This window comes from Oryctolagus cuniculus, chromosome 11 (assembly GCF_964237555.1).
Source record: "Oryctolagus cuniculus chromosome 11, mOryCun1.1, whole genome shotgun sequence".
NCBI classification, from domain to species: Eukaryota; Metazoa; Chordata; class Mammalia; order Lagomorpha; family Leporidae; genus Oryctolagus; species Oryctolagus cuniculus.
In genome coordinates this window covers 114,669,541-114,690,707 of record NC_091442.1, presented here as the reverse complement: position 1 = coordinate 114,690,707, position 21,167 = coordinate 114,669,541, and the positions used below count along the sequence as shown (strand labels likewise).

At 60.3% G+C, this 21,167-nt stretch overlaps 1 protein-coding gene and 1 pseudogene across 6 annotated transcripts; both read left to right on the top strand.

Annotated features, from left to right (window-relative positions):
• The first annotated feature begins 3,066 nt into the window (after positions 1 to 3,066).
• LOC127489075 (haloacid dehalogenase-like hydrolase domain-containing 5 pseudogene) lies at positions 3,067 to 4,224 on the top strand (annotated as a pseudogene).
• A 4,692-nt stretch (positions 4,225 to 8,916) lies between these two features.
• On the top strand, positions 8,917 to 20,607 carry ANKRD54 (ankyrin repeat domain 54). Of its 6 annotated transcripts, none has more exons than XM_070052918.1 (8): positions 8,918 to 9,383; positions 11,092 to 11,139; positions 15,923 to 16,021; positions 17,605 to 17,671; positions 18,680 to 18,816; positions 18,886 to 19,010; positions 19,144 to 19,251; positions 19,541 to 20,607. In XM_070052918.1, the coding sequence occupies exons 1-8, from the start codon at positions 9,053 to 9,055 to the stop codon at positions 19,613 to 19,615; spliced, it is 990 nt and encodes a 329-aa protein (XP_069909019.1). In that variant the 5' UTR covers positions 8,918 to 9,052; the 3' UTR covers positions 19,616 to 20,607. The 6 variants fall into 6 exon arrangements, with proteins under 6 accessions (XP_051696011.1, XP_069909019.1, XP_051696010.1 ...); XM_051840050.2 differs by having other exon boundaries at positions 8,919 to 9,383; positions 18,769 to 18,816; XM_008252016.3 differs by having other exon boundaries at positions 8,922 to 9,383; positions 17,600 to 17,671; positions 18,769 to 18,816.
• Positions 20,608 to 21,167: the final 560 nt, after the last annotated feature.

Genomic DNA, 21,167 nt, shown 5'->3' with positions numbered 1-21,167 from the left:
AAAGTCACAAGCACCCCGGGCAGCGCCACACCAAAGATGGCTGCCAGCTTCCTCCGGCCGGCGCCTCGCGCGAAGGGAAACGAGGGGCCCGGCCCTGGATGTAGGTGTCAGCGGTTTGCCCGCGGCGAGAAACGGCTTCGAAAGGTTCTGGCCTCGGAAGTCTAAGCTTGGTGGGTGTGGTCGCACGCGGTGAGCCGGCGTCGGCAAGAGACGCCCTGTGGCTCTGGGGCCTGAGGTCGGAGCAGGCCGAGACGAGGCCAGCCGTGGAGCGAGGCCGGACGCCGGGCCGCCGTCGAGAGCCCAGGCTGGCGGGGTCCGCTGCCAGTTCAGGCCCGGGGAAGCCCTCCAGGGAACGGTGGCTTGTCCCCTCCGCCGGCGGAAGCGGTGTGCGCTGCACCTGCCCGGGGGCGACCTAAGCGGAGAGCTGGGCCCCGTGGCTCTGCCGCTGATGGCTGTGTGGCCGGGAGCTGGCCTGCACCCCCAGATCTCACACAGCTCCCCTGCTGCACCCTGCGGGGCGCAGGTACCTGGACTACAGCCCGCCCCGCGGTCCTCGCGGCTGGCTCTGCCGCCCTCGGGTGGTCGCCGGGACCCGTCCGGCGGGACCGACCACTGGGGGCAATGGCCATGGGGTTGACCGACTTCAGCTTCAGGCGCTCAAGTCCCCAGGTCCCTTCCTTGCTCAGCGACAGTCCCCAGCAAAGTCTGTTGAGCCAACATCTGTTGCTTGCCGGGCCCCTGGCAGGGAGCTCCATCAGAAATGGAGTAGCCAACTCAGACCGGCATCTGACGGGGGATACCCAAGCAGCGGCTTACCTGGCCCGGTTTGCTTTTTAAAGAAACACTTTAAAATGTGGTTACCTTTCTTTCTTAAGTTTTTCACTTCATTTCATTTTGTTTGACACAGAGACGGGGAGAGAAAGACCTCTGCATCCATTGGTTCACTCCCCCAGTGCCCACAACAGCTGGGACTGGGCCAGCCCAAACCAGGAGCAGGGGACTCGGTCTCGATCCCAGTCTCCCCACATGGGTGGCAAGGACCCACGTGCTTGAGCCGTCACCCACGGCCTCTCAGGGTGCACAGTAGCAGGAGGCTTAAGGCAGAGCTGGGACTTGGACTTGGGACTTGGGCCAGAGCTGGGACTTGAACTTGGGATCTGGGCATCCAAAGCGGGTCCTTAACTGCTGTGCCAAACTCTTGCCCCTGTCTCCATTCTTTCAAGAGAAAATGATGGTGCGGGGGCCAGCGCTGTGGCATGCTGGGTAGAGCTGCCGCCTGCAGCGCCAGTATCCCATAGGCTATCACTTTGAGTCCTGGCTGCTCCACTTCCCATCCAGCTCGCAGGGAAAATAGCAGAAGATGCCCCAGTACTTGGGCTCCTGCACCCATGTGAGAGACCCGGATAAAGCTCCCGGCTCCTGGCTTTGGCCTGGAGAAACCAGTGGATGGAAGATCTATCTCTGTCTCTGTCTCTCTGTAACTCCACCTTTTAAATAAATAAACAAATTTAAAAACAAATGAAGATACAAAGTTGTTATATTTAGAGTGTATCAGAGAATAGAAAAAGATTAAATCCAGCAATACTTACAAAAGGTCATGGGCAGTGGGTGTTTGGCACATCGGGTAAGACACCACTTGGGGTCCTAGTATCCTAGTATCCCGAATCAGGGTTGGAGTTCTGCTTCCTGCTCCTGCTCACCCTGGAGGGGTCAGCAGGTGGTAGCTTGAATCCTTGGGCCCTTGCCCCAGGCTGAGTTCCCAGTTCCTGGCGTCAGCCTGTCCTGGCTCAGCCCTGGCTGTTGTGGGCATCCGGGGAGTGAATCAGCTGAGGGAAGATCTCCGACTCTGCCCCTCTGCCTTTCAGATAAATAAAAAATGAATTTAAATTTTCTTAAAGAAAAGAGAATGGCCAGCACCACGGCTCACTGGGCTAATCCTCCGCCTGCGGTGCCGGCACCCCAGTTCTGGTCCCGGTCGGGGCACTGGATTCTGTCCCGGTTGCCCCTCTTCCAGGCCAGCTCTCTGCTGTGGCCCGGGAGTGCAGTGGAGGATGGCCCAAGTGCTTGGGCCCTGCACCCCATGGGAGACCAGGAGAAGCACCTGGCTCCTGCCTTCGGATCAGCGCAGTGCTGGCCACAATGCGCTGGCCATAGCGGCCACTTGGGGGATGAACCAACGGAAAAAGGAAGACCTCTCTCTCTCACTAACTCTGCCTGTCAAAAAAAAAAAAAAGAGTTAAAAGTTGTTTATTTTAATCACAAAAACCTTTGAAATCCATGCAAACACACATATTACTTTTCAGGATTTTGTGATTTTTGTGTTGTCAGCTTTTCTTTTTAATTACAAATCGTAATTTGTGAATGTGTGATGTCTCATACAATTTATATTGTGAATTCTCATCCCCAATGTTTGCTTCCGTACTTACTTTTAACAGTAATCTTATTCTTTATTCTTCACTTGGCTCCTCTGTTTGTGACCATCAAATATATTTTATTCATTTGTTTACACAGGACTTCTGCCTCTTCCAGAACACTTCATCTGGAGAACACAAGGCAAAGGAGAGCGATGAGGGTGCTGAACGAGACCCTGCCTCGCCGGGCAGTGGGGCTGCGCTGGGGCCAGTGTGCTCTGCCGGGTCCGGGGTCCGGGGCTGTCGCCCACAAGGGCCCAGCTCAGCCTGCCCGCGTTGGGGTTCCTGCTGGACGTTGATGGAGTGCTGGCGCAGGGCTCGGCGTGATCCCTGAGCCTTCCACAGACTGCACCACCCCAGGGACGGCTGGGGTGCCTGTGGTTTGTGTCACCACATCCTACGACATGGCTCAGCCCGGGAGCCGCCAGCCCTGCGGGGGCGCAAGGGGAATCCAGACCGCGTCATTCTCTCCCACAGCCCCATGAAGCTCTTCCCCACCAGAGAGGCAGCTGCTGGTGTCCGGGCGGGGACCCCTGGTGGACAGTGCCCGAGCGCTGGTCACTGTGGAGGATCTTGATTGGCGGCTGGAGGCCACACCCCTGCTGAGGAATAACGGCCCAGCCGTTGTTGTTATTATTATTATTATTATTATTAACAGGGAGTTGGACAGGAAGTGGAGCAGCCAGGACTCAAACGGGTGCTCCGAGCGTGGGATCCCAGTGTCACAAGGGTGCTCCTCCCTGGGGAGCCAGGCCGCTGGGAGGAGAGCCTGCAGCTGATCCTAGATGGCCTCCTTAGCAGCAGAGAGCCCAGGCCTGGCCAGCCTGGCCCCAAACCCCCATCTCCCGGCCTGGCCAGCAACGTGGACCTCCTCTGGATGCTGGAAGCCAAGATGCCTAGGTTGGGCCATGGCACCTTCCTGCTGTGCTTGGAAACCGCTCACCGGGAGGTGACCAGCAGGGAGCCGAGATACGAGGGTCCTTTGGGCAAACCAGCATCCTCACCTCCCAGTACACAGAGGAGCTGCTCAGGCAGCGGGCGGAGTGGTGGGGCTGGGCTGCCCCCAGCCGGAGCTCTGTGCTGTGGGTGACAACCCTGTGTCTGATGTCTACGGGGCCAACCTGTCTCACCGGTACCTGCAGAGGGCAAAGCGTGCTGGGGCTGGAGGTGCGAGGGGCCTGTGGCCTGTGGAAGCAGCAGCCCTCGGCCAACCAGAGCTGCACCTCTGCCCTTGTGGGCACCGGTGTGTACAGTCCCAGGGACGTGGCGTCCACCGGCCGGGCCCGGCAGGCGGCGACCCCCTCTTCCACGGGCACCGGGTCCTGGCACCATGGAGCCTCCCACACTGTGAGGGATGTGATTGAGGCTGTCAGCTGGGCTGTGTGGTGAGGGTGAAGAGTAGGGCGTGGGCGGCGTGGGGTGGGGGCTGCGGTGAGTCCTAACTCCTGGGCGTCCGATCCGGCCTGGCTCCTGCCCTCTGACTGCTGTCCCGCAAGCGTGGTCTCAGCGGGCACCTGAAGAAGACGATGGCTGTCTCTCCTGCCGGGACCTCTCGTGGGACCCCAGCACTCTGCCCATCTCCTGGCAGGCTCTCAGGCCAGTCCTCAGGCTTCTGGGCCTCAGTGTCCTCCTCGTTTCAGTCGGGACTTTGGAGGAAGTGGGGGGCAGTGTGGGGTGGCGTGGACATCTCCACGGCGCCTCGGCCCTCCTCGAGGGAACCGCGCGGGGCGGCACGGTCACGCCGCCCTCCGCTCTGTTTCAGTTCATCGCGCGCAGGCTCTGGTGCTTTTTTGAATGAAAATAATCACAGTAAGTGTTCGGTGTGCTGTCTCTTGGGAAGCTGTCCGGCTGGACTGAGGGTCCGAGTGGAAGCGTCCTCGTCTTGTGCTGCTATGACAGAGAAGTAGCTGGGGGTCCCAAGCGCAGGGCCTCGGGGAGCGCCTCCACCCATCAGCCCACGGCAGGAGGGCCAGGAGGGAGGGCCAGGAGGGAGGGCCAGGCTCTCGTGCTGACCAGCCCCCTCTGCAGCCTTCCTTCCGTGTCCAGGCCGAAGCCTTGGAGCCCCGCTTGCCTCCTCGCTTCCATTCCCACACCTTCACCCTCACGACGCACCCAGCCCAAGGCGCTTCCCCACCTGCAGGCCCCGTGCGTCTCACACCTGCATTGTCGCATCACCCTCCGAGCCCGCTCCTTCCTCCCACTGGCCCATAAAATCACCCAGATTATAAATCTGATCTATGAGAGAGAGAGAGAGAGAGAGAGAGCGGGTGGGCGAGCAAGCCTGCTTCCCTGGTGCTTCTCACTTTCTCTTCCTGGGGCTCGCGTCTCTCCATTCACCAGACCATGAGCCTCCCCCTCCCTGGGCGCGGTCCCTGGGGGCCTTCCCTGTTCACTTTCCTTCACGCCCTGGGTGGCTTATCCAGTCCAGTAGGTTTAAATATTTCTTTTAAAAAGAAAAAGATTTATTTATTTTCAAGGCTGGGCTGCACAATAGAGAGAGAGAGGGAGAGAGAGATCTTCCATCCACTGGTTCACTCCCCAAATAACCAAACAGCAGGGGCAGGAGCCAGGAATTCCATCCTGGTCTCCCACATGGGTGGCAGGGGCCCAGATCCTTGGTCCATCTTCTGCTGCCTTCCCAGACGCATTAGCAGGGAGCTGGGTCGATCAGAGAAGCCAGGACTTGAACCAGCACTCAGATATGGCATGCAGGGATCATAAGCAGCAGTTTGATCTGCTGTGCCACAGTGCCAACACCCCTAACATTTTCTTTCTTTTTTTTTTTATGAGTTCACTTGGCTCTCACTATTGATTTATCAGACTCTCAGAAGAAGAGCTTTGGTGGTGTTTTTTTTAATATTTATTTATTTATTTGAGAGGCAGAGTTATAGACAAAGAGAGGTCTTCCATCGGCTGGTTCACTCCCCCAGATAGCTGCAACGGCCAAAGCTGGGCTGATCCGAAGCCAGGAGCCAGAAGCCTCCTCCAGGTCTCCCACGTGGGTGCGGCAGCGCAAAGACCTGGGCCATCTTCTACTGCTTTTCCAGGCCATAGCAGAGAGCTGGATTGGAAAAGGAACAGCTGGGACATGAACTGGTGCCCCTATGGAATACCAGTGCCACAGGCCGAGGCTTAACCTACTACACCTCAGCGCCGCCCCTGGAAAAAGACTTTTTTTGAAAAATTATTTATTTAAGGCCAGTGCTGCAGTAGGGTAATCCCCCGCCTGTGACGCCAGCATCCCGTATGGGCACCGGTTCTAGTCCCAGCTGCTCCTCTTCCAATCCAGCTCTCTGCTGTGGCCTGGGAAAGCAGTAGAAGATGCCCCAAGTGCTTGGGCCCCTGCACCCACGTGGGAGACCCGGAAGAAGCTCCTGGCTCCTGGCTTCAGATCAGTGCAGTTCTGGCAGTTGCGGTCATTTTGGAAGTGAACCAACAGATGGAAGACCTCTCTCTCTGTCTCTCCCTCTCACCGTCTGTAATTCTCTCTCAAATAAATAAATAAAATCTTTAAAAAAATTATTTGAAAGGCAGAGTAAGAGAGAGATTGATTGATTGATTGATTTTCCATCTGCTGGTTCACTCCCCAACTGAATACAACATGCTGGGCCAGGCTGAAGCCAGGAGTCAGGAACTCCATCTGGGCCGTCTTCCGCTGCCTTCCCAGGCGCATTAGAAGGGAGCCAGGGAGGGGGTCCTGTGGCAACACTGACACCCGATAGGGGTCGAGTCCCAGCTGTCCCACTTCCAATCCAGAACACGCCTGGGAAAGCAGCAGAAGGCCGAGTGGGAGACCTGAATGGAGGTCTGGGCTGCAGCCTCACTCTGGCCCAGCCCCGGCCATTGCAGCCATCCACTTGGGGAACGCACAGGGAATGGAAGCTCTCTCTGTGAACCTGCCTTGCAAATAAATAAATAAATCTTAGAATAAAAATAAAAAGCGTGGGGGGGGGGGTTGCTGGATCAGAGGCAGAGCAGCCGGGAGTTGACGGCACCTGTTCATTGTGGTGAAGGCGTCCCGGGCAGTGGGTTCACCGGCTCCACCGTAACTCTGCCACCCCCTCCCCGTTTCTATCTCCACGCCAGACCCCGCCACTAAAGGAGCTCGTGGCACATGTGTGAACTTGATGTCTCCTAGGCACCTCAGACTTAACACTTCCTCTGCCTCACAACCCGCATTCAAAGCACCTGCCCCCAGGATCCTCGCCGCCTCGCCCGTCCTCGTCCTCGCCGCCGCCGCCACCTCGCCCGCCGTGCTGCTGGAACAGCCGAGCCACGCTCCGCTCCCCGCTCCATCCGTGTTTACAGGACCGCATTCGAAGGGAGGCTCAGGCTGTCACCGCGAAGCACACTGCCAGTTAATCTGCTTAGAGATGCATCGCTGGCCCCACGCAGAAGGAACCCAGCGCACAGCATGAGCAGTGTGCCAGGCTCCCTTGCGTGGGCGAGCAACTCGGGCGACCCGAGGCGTATTTTGCAGTCGGCTTCGTCTCAAACCCCACCTCCCGTGACCCCGGGATTTGTTCAAGGTCCCCACGCTGCCCTGTCTCCCTCTCCTGAGCACGGGCTCGCAGACCCTGCCGTCCCCCTGTGTGGCGGTCCTATGAGGGCCCTGAAGAATGCGGATTCTTAGCAGTTGGATCTGGTGTAGGAGAAGCAAAGCAAAACCCAAACTGAGGCCCGTTAGATTCTCTCAAGTCACTGGGCGAGGGTGGCTGGCGCGGCGGCGGAGATGACGCCTGGGAAGCCTGCAGCCTTGTGGGAGTCCCTGGGTTCGAGTCCTGGCTCCGCGTCTGATTCTGGTTTCCTGCCGCACACACGGGAGAGCTGGGTTGAGTTCTGGGTTCTGGCTCTAGGCTGCCCAGCCCCAGATGTTGTGGGCGTTCACAGAGTGAACCAGCAGATGGAAGCTCGCTTGCTTGCTCACTCTCTCTCTCTCTCTCTCTGGTTCTCTGCTTTTCAAATAAGATGACGATAAATAAATACAACTTTAACAATAAAGATAATTCTCAGGGCAGGCAAAAAGAAGACCTTTCTCTCTGTCTCTCTCTCACTGGCCACCCTGCCTGTCAAAAAAAAAAAAAAAAAAAAAAGACAGAGACAGAGACAGAGACAGAGAGATCTTCCATTCACTGGTTCACTCCCCAAATCCCACAACAGTCAGGGTTGGGGCGAGCCAAGGAAAGGAGCCAGAACGACCCTGGTCTTCAGCCATCACCGGCGGCCTGCAGGGCACACGTCAGCCGGAAGCTGGACGGGAAGCAGAGGGGCTGAGACGTGAACCAGGCACTCCCGGGTGGGAGGCGAGAGCCCAGGCAGCGAGTTTCACCACGGTGCAGATGCCTGCCCCGGGGAGACCAGCCTGGCCTCAGACAGGTCCGGGATCAAACACCAATTCCTCAGCTTTGCAGCCCTGCCCCCTTGGGACAATTCACATAACCCTCAGCGCCTCGATGTTCCCATCCACAAAATGGGCTCAGGCTCTTCTGAGGGAGCAGCGAGTGATGGCACATTATCCGGGACAGGGTGGCACACGGCCCATTACGCTGGTCGCTTTCCTCCGATTCCTTCCGTCCTGTCAGTGACCGGGCACAGGTAGCCCACATCGTACAGCGACGCTGTTCCGTGAGCACGACAGAACCGACAGAACCCGGACGCGCCATCCAGCTGTGGGGGAGGGTTCACGGGTAAGCCACTGCCTGCAGCACCAGCATCCTGTAAGGGCGCTGGTTCGAGTCCCGGCCGCTCCACTTCCAGTCCCGCTCCCTTCCAATTCCCTGGGAAAGCAGCAGAAGGTGGGCCGAGTCCCTGGGACCTGCACCCACGCGGGAGACCCGGAAAAAGCTCCTGGTTAGGGCCCCGGCCGTTGTGGCCGTTTGGGGAGTGAACCAGCGGATGGAAGCGCTCTCTGACCCTGCAACTCTGCCCTTGAAATGCGTCTTTACACAGAGGCACGAGGGACGAAGGCGCGCGGCCTGCGAGGGCCGTGGGGAGCGCCCACTTCCTGTGTCGGGACGCGGTGCCGCGGCTGCTCGCGGGCGGAACCGCGCCTCTGACGTATCTCGTGGAGTCAGTCGGCGAGCAACGCTGGGGCCACCCCGAGGAAAGGAAGTCTATTCCCGCACAGCTCGTGGAAATACTTCTACGTCTTAACATAGCGCCCCTTCCCTACCTTTTCATTCATTGATTTTAAATAAAGCCCATCTATACGAGTGTGGCTGCTTCATTTTCTCCCTTTGTGATTGGCTGAGGCGCCTGCCCGTTATCTTTGTTGCGGGGGGAACGCTTCTTAAATTCAGCTGTTTTATTGGCTCCGGTAGCGACGTACGGCCGGGACGGCGGGCATCTCAAATTTGTGATTGGTCGCTACGTCCGCCACTCACGCTGCCAGAAACCCCCGTCCAATTCTTTTGCTTGTACTATGCGCTGCCTTCCCGATTGGCTGTTGGGGTTTCAGCGAGAGGCGTCGTCATTGGTCCGGGCCGCTCCGGCGGCCAGAGCCCGCCCGCGCTCCGTTGCCGTGGTTGCAGGCCCGGCCCGCCCGCTTGCTCGCTGACAGCGAGGCTTGGGGCGGAGGGAAGTGGGTCCGTTGGCCGGTCGGGAACGAGGCTGTGGCGGCCAGGCCCGCGCCGAGGGTTGCCATGGCAGCCGCCGCCGGGGGCGCGGACGACGAGCCGCGCTCGGGCCGCTCGAGCTCGGAGGGCGAGTGCGCGGTGGCGCCGGAGCCGCTGACGGGCGCCGAGGGCCTCTTCTCCTTCGCCGACCTCGGGTCCGCGCTGGGCGGCGGCGGCGGCGGCGGCCTCGCGGCGCGGGCGTCCGGCGGGGCGCAGTCCCCGCTGCGCTACCTCCACGTCCTGTGGCAGCAGGACGCGGAGCCGCGCGATGAGCTGCGCTGCAAGATCCCCGCCGGCCGGCTGCGGCGAGCGGCCAGGCCGCACCGCCGGCTCGGGCCCACGGGCAAGGAGGCGCACGGTGAGGCGCGGGGTGGCCGGGGGCGGGGGGACGACCCGGGCCCTGACCGCCCCCAGACGGCTGCTCTGCGTGAGGGTCACAGTTAGGGCTGCTGGGGGTCGGAGCGCTTGCTCGGGCCTCCTCCCGCGACGCGCCCTGGGGGCTTGCTAGTAGGCCAGGAAGTGGGGTGCTGGAGAATACTCCGTGGTCTCAGAGCCTCCTGTTTAGGGGCACGGCTTTGCCACGCTGCTCAGCCTCGGTTTTCCCATCTGTGAAATGGATGTAGTAGCCGCCTTCCGGGGTGTTGCAGGGCTTAGCCGTTACCTGCCCCACGCCCGCCGGGTGATGCGCGGCCACCTGTGATCCTACAAAACGTGTTGAGAAATCGTTCCCATTGCACGGGTGACGCTGAGGCTCTGAGAAATTGCCTTTTTTTTTTTTTTAAGATTTATTTATTTATTTGAAAGAGTTACAGCAGAGAGAGGTAGAGACACAGAGAGAGAGAGAGGTCTTCCGTCTGCTGGTTCACTCCCCAGATGGCTGCAACGGCCAAGCTGCACCGATCCAAAGCCAGGAGCCAGGAGCTTCTTCCGGGTCTCCTACGCGGGTGCAGGGGCCCAAGGACTTGGGCCATCCTCCACTGCTTTCCCAGGCCACCGCAGAGAGCTGGACTGGAAGTGGAGCAGCCGGGACTAGAACCGGCGCCCATATGGGATGCCAGAGCTTCAGGCCAGGGCTCTAACCCGCTGCACCACAGTGCCGGCTGAGAAATTGTCTCCCGGTAGGGCCTCAGGGAGCTGTTCCGGTACCGGAACCCAGACTAGCCAGGCCGAGCCCCTTGCTCGGGCTTGTCCAGCGTGTCGTCGTCTGCGTAGAAACCGAGGCTCTGAAGAACCAAGGACGAGGGCTTTTAGGGCCCCTTCAGGGACTCCCGGAGACTCGGCCGTGTCTGGTGGTCGCTAAAGACTGAGCGCTCGCAGTGCTGTCCCAGCCGCGTAGGGAGGCGGGTGCCGTCCTGGCCGCCTGCAGCCCACGGCGGGGCGCCTGGCTCCTGCTCCACCTTCCCACAGGGTGGGCATTGGGAGGCGGCGGCGATGGCTCACACTGTGTGGGAGACCTGGACTGAGCTGCCAGGCCCGCCCTGGCCCTCGCAGGCATCCGGGGACTGACCCCGCACATGGACGCTTGCTCTATGCATGTAGGACTCGCTGTGTGTGGAAGTGTCATTTTTGGCCATTTCTCTGATGACAAAGGTGCTCTATGGTGTTCTCCAACACAGAGGTCGTGTCATGGACCGGCAGTAAACTTCTGCTTAGGAATCACCAGGCTTAGGTGATCAGCCTCCTTGCCTAATTAGGAAAATGTCTCCTTTGAGACTGACCTGTTCGGGAGGAGAAAGCCAGCGTGAGATTGCCCACGTAACGGCGCAGAGCCCCCACCGAGAGCCCCCAGTGTCTGCAGCCGCGGCTGGTGGGACCGCTCCGCCTTGCTTTGCCAGTGGAGACCCCGAGGTCAGCCGGCTTGCCCTGTCCCGCCAGCCACGGCAAGGGCCGGACACGACATCTGGGCCCCAGGGCCGGGAGGATTTGCTGCAGAATGCGGGTTTCAGCCAGCATACGCGTTTCTGCGCGTGCCAGGGCCCCTTGGGTCCTTCCGCGGCGGCAGGGTGGGCTCGCCGGGAAGCCGCCCTCCGTCTGTTATCACAGCGATTGTCTTCATCTCTTCACAGCGCTGAAAAGGCTGAGGGACTCGGCCAATGCCAATGACGTGGAAACAGGTGAGTACTGCAGTGGGCCCAGCGCCGGGGACCCGTGGGCTGGCTGGGGAAGGAGAGAGCCGGGTCGCCAACGCCCGGGAGGACCACCTGCCTGCTGCCCCCGGCACTGGCCAGCCGCGCTTCCTGTCAAACTGCAGACACCCGGCAGGGGGTGAGCCCAGCCAGCACAGGCCCCCAGCCGCCCCGTGCTGGCCTGCCCCCCGCACCTGCTGATGTCATAGCATTTCCGACCCTGTGGGCCCCTGGTATGGTACAGATCTACTTCTCTATCCGAGCACGGTCTTTGGCAAAGGGTGGGCGCTCATTTCGGAGCCTCCGGGCTGATGGCAGTGAGCGCTGACCTTGACTGCCAGCGGTCGTCTGCACGGGCCGCCCGGTGTGAGCCCGGTGAGGGCACGTGGTTTTCCGTGAATGGCACGGTGGGCCCCTGCAGGACCGTGCCCTGTCGGGCTTTCCTCTTGCTCTCCAGCCCCCCCTAGCGGGCAGGGCAGTAGCAGGACAAGCCAGAGGACAAAGTGTTTCATGTATCCAGGGACTTAGCTCTTCCTGGGAGGCGCTGGCAGTTTTCTGGAGGCTTTAATAAATCCCCAGCGTGCAGTGCTTCAACAGCACAGATTTGTTGCTGTACAGCTACCCGGGGGAGGCGTGCAGTGCCGGCGGGCAGGGGCGCGGGTCTTCGGGAGGCTCCTCTCCCAGCCCCCGGGGGCCCTGCGTTCCTGGGCTCGCCCCCCCCCCGCCATCTGCACAGCCAGCACCGAGGGCTGAGGCAGCCCCCTGTGCTTCTGGGTTCTTGGAGCAGGGAAAGTTCTCTGACTCGCGAGGACCCGCGAAGTCACGCGGATCCCGGCTCTGCCGGGGGCGCCGCACGCCACCCGCTCCGGGGAGAGCACGCGGCCTTCTTCGCTCCGCCTGTCTCCAGTGGACGTGTTGTGTTTGCTGGTGGCGTGCTGGCACCCACAGCTGAAACGGGAGCGTCAGTTGAGGGCCACGGGGTGTAGGAGCCCAGTTACTGCGGGCAGGGGGCACGCGTGTAACGCGGACAGCCGGGGCATCGCACCGTGGGCCTGAGCTGCTCCCGTCCCTGGGCCCTGAGCTCCCGTCCCTGGGGCAGCAGCCGGCCAGAACCTGGAATGCTTTTATTTATTTATTTTTTTAAAGACTTATTTATTTATTTCAAAGAGTTACAGAGGAGAGACAGAGGGAGAAGGAGAGAGAGAGAGAGAGAGAGAGAGAGAGAGAGAGATATATCTTCCATCCAAATGGCCAGCCCTGGGCTAGCCGGAGCCAGGAGCTTCTTCCGGGTCTCCTACGTGGGTGCAGGGGCCCAAGCACTTGGGCATCCTCCACTGCTTCTCTAGGCCGTTAGCAGGGAGCTGGATCGGAAGTGGAGCAGCCCAGACACACACCGGCATCCCAGGTGGTGGCTTTGCCTGCTACACCACAGTTGGCCTCCTAGAAAGTTTTTTAAGGAAAAATACGAAGCATTGTTTTAAATATCTCTAGTGGGTGGCCAGGGGGTGTTAGGTCATACTCACCTTCCACAGAAAGTGAGGTTCAAGTTCTGGCAGAAGTGCTGCGACTTTCCGTTCAGAGAGGGGAAGCAGCCCGTGGGTTTAGTGCTTCTGTGGTCCACGTTCTGTGTTCTTGGCAGGTTTGTATTTTGAATATGAACATAATAATGCGCTTAAAGCATCTCGAGGGGGAGGCATTGCGACCCCATGCTTGAGCCAGGGCTTTGCTTGCCCGCGTCACACACGGCAGCGCTGGTTTGAGTTCCAGCTGCTGCTGCTCTGGTCTGGCTTCCCCCTGGTGTGTGTGGAGGCGGCAGATGGTGGCCCAGAGACCTGTGTCCCTGCCACCCACGGGGGACCCAGGTGGAGCTCCTGGCTCCTGGCTTTGGCCTGGCCCAGCCGTGGTTCTTGTGGGCGTTTGGGGAGTGAAGCAGGGGTGTTGGAAGATCTCTCTTCACTCTGCCTTTCAAATACATTTTTTAAAGTTTTTATGTTAGAGAAATATACAAGAAAAACATCCATAATGTCAGCAAAGGGCATAGTTTGTTATTTTGGTGAACATCTTCCAGTCCTTATTTCTAGGCACACGAATTTTCCTTATTGGCTTGCAAACTGCTGTGTATGCATTTTGTAGCATTCATAATTTTTTGTGTATCATAAACATTTTTCATAGAATTTTTAACCATATATTTTTTCGACATGGAAGCATTTTTCCCTACTTATAAAATTAATGCGTTACTGTCTGGCTCTTTTAAAGCTTGTGAGATGGAAAACAAAGCCTCACTTTATAACCCCATTCTCCAGTTCGAACCACATGTTTCTAAAACAGATTTATTTTTTCACTTGTAAGGCAGAGTTACAAAGAGAGAGGAAGAGAGCTCTTTTATCGGCTGGTTCACTCATCAGATGGCCACATTGCTGGTGCTGGGCTGGGCTGCAGCCAGGAGCCTGGCACTGCATCCAGGTCTCCCCATGGGTGCAGTGGGTGCAGGGGCCCCAGCGCTGGGCGTCTTCTGCTGCGTTCCCAGGTGCATTAGCAGGAGCTGGATCGGAAGTGGAGCGGCCGGGATGGAGTCTGCGCTCACGTGGGGTGCTGGGGTTGCACACAGTGGCTTAATTTGCTGCACTGCAACACCGGCTCCACAAGGCTTTTTTTTTTTTTTTTTTTTTTTTTTAATTATTTATTTGAAAGAGTTAACAGAGAGGCAGAGAGAGAGAGAGAGGTCTTCCATCTGCTGGTTCACTCCCCAATTGGCTACAATGGCCGGAGCTGAGCCGATCTGAAGCCAGGAGCCAGGAGCTTCTTCCTGGTCTCCCATGAGGGTGCACGGGCCCAAGCACTTGGGCCATCCTCCACTGCCCTCCCGGGCCACAGCAGAGAGCTGGACTGGAAGAGGGGCAGCCAGGACTAGAACCAGCACCCATATGGGATGCCGGTGCCGCGGGTGGAGGATTAACCTACTGCGCCACAGCGCCGGCCCCAGAACCATGATTTTTGAAATGAATTGTAGCCGCTATTTGTAACAGATGCGTGCTATTACTGCAAAGGGACAAAGTAAGAATTAGTTATATATTTGCACATTGGCTTTTCAGTTTTAAGTTACTTTCTGGGGAATATTACATTAAAAAGTATGCATGTTACAGGGCCAACGCTGTGGGTTAAAGCCCCAGCCGCAGCGCTGGCATCCCATATGGGTGCCAGTTCAAGTCCTGGCTGCTCCTCTTGGATGCAGCATCTTGGGCTGTCCCCTGCTGCTTTCCCAGCAGCACTAGCAGGAAGCTGGACTGGAAGTGGAGCAGCCGGGACTGGGACCAGCACTCGTGGGATGCCGACACTGCAGGCGGCAGCCTCAGGTGCTATGCCGCAGCGCAGCCCCGCCCTCCTTCCCTCATTCAGCCCGCCAGTAGCGTTCATTAGGCAAATGCTGATGGCAAGCACAGTGACACCCAAATTATAAACAGATAAAACGCTAGGAGCATTTGGGGCTGGCACTGTGGTGCAGCAGCTAAGCTGCCACCTACATCGCCAGGATCCCGCTCCAGAGCACGAGTTCGAGTCCCGGCTGCTCTCTTCCTTGCGGCTCCCTGCTAATGCCAGTGCCTGGGCCCTGCACCCACGTGGGAGACCCAGACGGAGTTCTAGGCGCTCGGCTTCAGCCTGGCCGCTGCTGCCACCTGGGGAGGGAGCCAGAGGTAGATCTCTTTCTTTCTGTCTCTCCCTCTCTTTGTCACTCTGCCTTTCAAATAAGTAAAAATAGATCTTCACCGTACGTGTGTGTGTGTTCGACTAGAAAGTGGCACTGTTGTAAAAGCCTGCAGAAAGCTGAATGGTGTGTTTGTTCGGGAGGTGTGAGGTCTGGAGCCGTGACGCAGGCTTATGCCCAGCGTTGCCTCCTGTTCCCTGGGGAAGGCAGCCTGGGCCTTGATGCTCTCTCTGGGCTGAGCCTGAGCCTTCGGATCAGAAAGGACCTGTAAAAGGGGCGTGGCCCTTGCTAGGCCCTGGAGGGCTCCGCCGCGGGTTCCTGCCTGGCTGGTGCCCGCGTCCCGGCTCTGGCTGGGGTGGGGATTAGGGCAGCAGGGTGAGGGGCGCTGCAGAGGGCGCTGCGGGCGAGACTGCAGCGGCCTCGCGTGAGTGGTGCTGGGCAGCAGTTTTCCCGTCCCCGCTGGACGTGGCCGCTAGCACGCAATGCCTCCCGTCTCCTAGCACCTCTGCGTCTCAGCGGAGGAACTTCCCATCCGTTATCTCAGCAGAGTGGCTGTCGGCTGGCAGGGCTCAGGTCAGTCCATTTGCAGGGGGACTAGAGTCCCCATCAGGCCTTGCTCTCCCGCCGGCTCTGCGTGCTGCCCCGTGCTGTGGGCAGCGCAGTCCTCTCTTTTCTCCCACGGCTCGGTCTGTGTGGCTGCAGAGCCCGCGCTGTCCACCGCAGGCTGCCCCGAGCCGAGTCCAGCTGGAACGGACGCGTCCCCAGGCTGAGGATGGGCCGCGGTCTGTGCTGGGGGTGTCTGTCACTCTAGACCCTCTTACCTGAGGCCCGGGAGCCTCTGGCGACATTCTGCCCCTCCTCACAGTCTGGGCCCCCACATCGGCGCCCTCAGGAGACCAGCCCCCGCCAGGACAGCCCCCGTGGAGCCGGCACCTTCCTGGGTGCCCACCCACTGTCCAGGCCTGGTCTGCCGGGACCCCAGCATCCCGCCCCGCCCGCCGGGGACTGCAGCCGAGCTAACACTGCCGCTCTCTCGCCCGTCCTCTCCCTCTGTCTTGGTGACGTCAGTGCAGCAGCTTCTGGAAGACGGCGCGGATCCCTGCGCAGCCGACGACAAGGGCCGCACGGCTCTCCACTTCGCCTCCTGCAATGGCAATGACCGCATTGGTGAGTCCTGGGGGAGGAGGGGGCAGGCGTGGCAAGCAGTGTCTCGGGGCGGGGGGAGGCGCGGCTGGCTGCACAGCCTCAGGATGCCCACGTGTGCTGGGGACTGGCAGCCTGGCACCCAAGTGCCCTGGCCCTCGCCCTCCCCAGGGTGAAGACCGGGCAGGGGCAGGCCCAGGCCTCAGAGGTCTTCATTCAGGCACCGCTGGCTCAGGCAGCCACAGCAGTGGCTCCTTTTATTAAAGGTGTCTTTTGAAAAATTATGGTGTGACTTGTGGTGTGTGTGTGTGTGTGCGTGCGTGTGCTCACACTGTGGGGGAGCCACCACCAGATCAAGATGGAGAATCTCTCCCAGTCCTCTCCCCCGGGGGGACCGTGTCCACCACGACTGGGGTTCCCTGTCTGTGGAGTTCACGTCCGTGGAAGCCCCCGGCGTGCTCTTTCGGTCACCGCTATGTCCGCGCGACCATCCGTGCTTGCGTGTGTGTGCCGGGAGCTTGCCTCCCCACGTCCCGGTGTGACACAGCCCCGGCCCCATCCTGCTGGGCCATTGGCATTGGCATGGTTTCCAGGTGACGGTTCTTGTACGTACACGCCCTCACCTGTAGGGGGCGACGTCCGGAGTGGAAGCCTGGCGGCTCTCTCCCCAGGTGGGTGCTGAGGGGCCGAGAGCGCCACGCCTGCCCACACCCCTGCCGGAGCCCTCTCTGTCTTTGCCACTTAGCGTTCTGGCTGGGGTCTAATTTGCATTTCTCCGCGCCAGCACTTACTGGCCATTTCAACATCCTCCTTTGTGCGTGTCTGTTCAAGTCCTTGGGCCATTTTCCCATGCAAGATGTCTTTAGAACTGCAGCGTTTTGTGTTCTGCACAGAAGTCCCTGACGTAAAGGATGACGTGCTTAGCCTGCCTTTTGTTCTCTGAGGGACGTCTTTTGAGTTACACGGTGTTTTAGGAAGGACAATGTATCAGTCTTCTCCTCTGCTTGTCGCTTGTCGGGGGTGCTGGGTGTTCTCCCAGAGCCTGACTACTGTGGCTTTCACATTTACACCCGTGACGCCTCTCAATACTTCCTGGATATCACGTGAGGCTCAGCCTGGTCGCCCTGTTCCCTGTCCTAGACTCAGCCCGTCCATCAGGCAGTAGGCAAACCCGGCCGATGGCACAGCCCTGGCGCTCAGGGGGCCCAGAGACCACCCAGGAGGGCAGGGTGACATCGTCCACAGGCCTCGCTGTGGAGGACGAAACACGCCCTTGAGAGCCCATGCCTGCAGCCACTGCTATTGGGAGAACGCTCAGCTGTGAGGTCTGGGACCCACAACACCTGCCAAGGCCAGGAGGCCCCTGGAGCCCCCAGGTCCTGCCCTAGAGTCCTGCACATGAATCCCGTTGAGTCAGTGGGTGGCTGAGTGTGTGAGCAAGTGGTGACTAGTGGGGGGACAACAGGGAGGCGCTGTGCCATCTGGGTCCCACACTCTGCGCAAGGCCTCGCTAGCGTAGGAGGGGCGCCCCCTGCCTCACCGTGGCGGGAAGCGGGGATGACAGGCGCCTCCCACAGGCCTCCTGGGCTTCCCTCTTTTCAGTGCAGCTCCTCCTGGACCACGGGGCCGATCCCAACCAGCGAGACGGGCTGGGGAACACACCGCTCCACCTGGGTAAGCGCCTCCTGAGGCCCAGACAGCTGCTGGGCTGCATAGACGGGCTCCCAGCAGGTTCTCCCAGCGTGGGGTGGGGGGAGAGCCCGATCCCCGGCTGCTGTCCCACCGGCCTGGGTCCACGGCTTTCCAGGCTCTCGGGAGTCGGCTCTGCCCTCAGCACAGCTGCTCTGGCAGCCCCACTGGGCAGATGTGGCCCGAGGCCTTGGCTGGTTGCGCCCCTCACCGGCTTGCACTGTCACTCGTGCCGGGCAGGTCCCATCTGCAGGCCTCAGTTTCCTCGGCCATGCAGGGAGGGACTTGGACTTGATGGCCGAGTCCTGCCCAGCTGACACCTTGGTGACCCTTCCCCAGGGGGCGTCACTTGGCACAGGCATGCTCCCTCTTGCAGGCACACAGGGCCAGGCTGAGGGTACCGAACTCTTTTTATATGTATATAGATTTATTCATTTAAAAGAGTTGCAGAGAGATAGGGAGAGACAGAGAGCGATCTTCCATCCACTGATTCACTCCCCAGAGTTGGGCCAGGCTGAAGCCAGGAGCCAGGAGCTTCTTCAGGCCCCCATATCGGTGGTAGGAGCCCAAGCAGTTGGGCCGTCTTCCGCTGCTCTTCCCAGGCCACTAGCGGGGAGCTGGATCAGAAGTGAAGCAGCCGGGGCCGGGGCTGTGGCGTAGCGAGTAAAGCTTCCGCCTGCAGCTCTGGCATCCTTGTGGGCGCCAGTTGGAGTCCTGGGTGCTCCACTTGCAATCCAGCAGGAAAAGCAGCAGAGGACGGCCCAAGTGCTTGGGCCCCTGCACCCCCGTGGGAGACTTGGATGAAGCTCCTGCCTTTGGCCCAGACCTGGCCATTGCAGCCATTTGGGGAGTGAACCAGCGGATAGAAGACCTCTCTCTGTCTCTCTGCCTCTGCTTCTCCCTCTCTGTAACTCTTTCAAATAAGTAAATAAATCTTAAAAAAAAAAAAAAAAAAAAAAGTGAAGCAGCCGGAACTCAAACCGGCGCCCGCAGGGGACGCCGGCACTGCAGGCGGCAGCTGTGCCCACTGCGCCGCGACGCTGGGCCCCGGGTTCTGAATTCTTGCGTCTGCTCCTCCCCAGCGGCCTGCACCAACCACGTGCCTGTGATCACCACCCTGCTGCGAGGAGGTAGGTGGCTTCTTCCCCTCCCCCGTCCTCACCTTCGCCCAGCGTGATGGCTCCCGCCTGTCCTCGCAGGCGCCCGGGTCGACGCCCTGGACCGAGCTGGCCGCACGCCCCTGCACCTGGCCAAGTCGAAGCTGAGCATCCTGCAGGAGGGCCACTCCCAGTGCCTGGAGGCCGTGCGGCTGGAGGTGAAGCAGGTGAGCCGCCTTCGGCGCCGCCCTCCCGCACGGGTGCCCGCGCTGGCCCCTGCTCCGCGGTGCCTGCTGGCGGCAGCCTGGGCCCCCGTGTCCCCAGGGGGGGCCTGGGTAGCCGGCTCACCTTCTGTTCCAGATCATCCAGATGCTGAGGGAGTACCTGGAGCGCCTGGGGCGCCACGAGCAGCGCGAGCGGCTGGATGACCTCTGCACCCGCCTGCAGATGACAAGCACCAAAGAGCAGGTGAGCCGCAGCCTCGGGGCCAGTGCACCCAGCCGCTGCAGTCTGACCTCGAGTCGGGCTGAGCCTGCGGGGCGGCAGCCCCCGCGGCCCGCAAGCCTCTGCCCGTGCGTGGCCAGCTCTCCTGGGCAGCCCCAGACCGCCTGCTGTCGAGTAGGAAGCTTGGTCAGCTGTTCTGTAGTCAGCCCAGCGGGTGGCCCAGGAGGAGGAGCCACGCCTGCCTTCTCTGCGGCGTTGGGGGCAGGGAACGGGCACCCTGGCACCCTGGACCAGCCTGGGCTTTGTCCTGCAGGTGGACGAAGTGACCGACCTCCTGGCCAGCTTTACCTCTCTGAGTCTGCAGATGCAGAACATGGAGAAGAGGTAGCAAGAGAGGGTCCTGCCTCCTCGCTCTGCCACTGCCCCTTCCTGCCCCCACTGCGCTCATTCAAAGCAACAGCCGGGTGTCTGGCGAGGACTTGACCTTCACCCCCAGATGCTGGGGGCAGAGGCATGATTTCTGCGATCTCAGAACTGCTCCCCTGGTCTCCATCACCTCTGTGGGCCAGGACCATTGTCCCCCACCCCCTCCTCCGGCTCCTGCAGCGCCAGACCAGTCTCTGCAGGGACGCTGCAGCTCTGTGTGACAGGCACTATCCCGTGGGCTCCGCCTGTCCCACGGCCTCCCTGGGGCCCTCAGCAGGCCCCAGAGCCTCCTCTGTTCCTTCCCTGCCATGTTGGCTTAGGAGAGGCCACGGGCACTGCCACTGGGCCTCAGGTTTGGCCTTGTGAGACGGACTTGTCGCCTGACCTTTGAGGAGACACTGCAGTGAGCTTTCGTAGCTGGAAGGGGGAGGGTTGGTGATGCTTACGCCTTAAAAATACCATGCTAGGACCCTGCCGAGCCCGAAGCAGTCTGCAGCCCCTTTCCTCCCAGCCGTCGGAGCCCCAGGAGGGTGTGGCAGTTTGCAGCCTGGGTGTAGGAGGCTGCTGGTGGCTGCTGAGTGTCTGTCATGAAATCCAGGATCCCGTGACCCTCGCTTTGGATGGCAGAGGGGCTCTGTAGTGACGCTGCGTCCCAGGGCCGTGGCGGAGGAGAGTACCCTGGGTGCTCGGGTGGGATGTGCAGTCGCAGGGATCCTACCAGCGGAAGCCGGAGACGTGAGCGGAAGTGGGAGCTGCGCTGATGGACGGAAGCAAGAAGCTGGCGCAACCCCAGGAGGGGGCGGCGAGCCGAGGAAGCTGGAGAGGCAAAGAAATGGTTCTCTACTCAGAATTCCAGGAGAGCCGACCCTGCTGGCACCTTGCCTGTGGCTCAGTGAGACTGAACCTAAAAGTCTGGCCTCCGGAACTGTAAGAAAATAAAGCTGTGTGAAGGCAGCAGCTGTGGCGGTTGTTAGAGAAGCCCAGGAGACGGTGCAGCGGCCAGGGCTGGAGGCTTTTCCGCGGTGGCCACCCTGCCCGCGGGGACAGGTGCTCTGTTGGCTGCGGGCTGGGGATGGGCCAAAGGAAGCGCCCTTGTGGCAGGGGTCTGCTCACAGGGGAAGCCAAAGGGAGGTCTCCGCCTGCCCCTCCCCGCCCTTCCCCAAGGAGGCCGTCCCAGACGGCCGCCACCCACTTCCCCACACTACGCTGGACTCCCCGGCTGCTTTCGGAGGCCAGCTTGCTGGGGTTCAGATCTGAATCATGGTATTTTGACAACACTGTATCTGAAAGGTAGAAGGAGAGGGAGATCTTCTATATGCCTGCAACAGCCAGAGCTGAGCCAGGCTGAAGCCAGGAGCCTGGCGCTCCATCGGGGTCCTCCGTGTCAGTGACAGGGGCCCAGTACTGCAGCTGGCACCTGTTGCCTCCCAAGGTGAGCATTAGCAGGAAACCGGATCAGAAGTGGAGCCTGGCTCGAGCCCACACACACCAACATGGGATGCAGGCATCCCGAG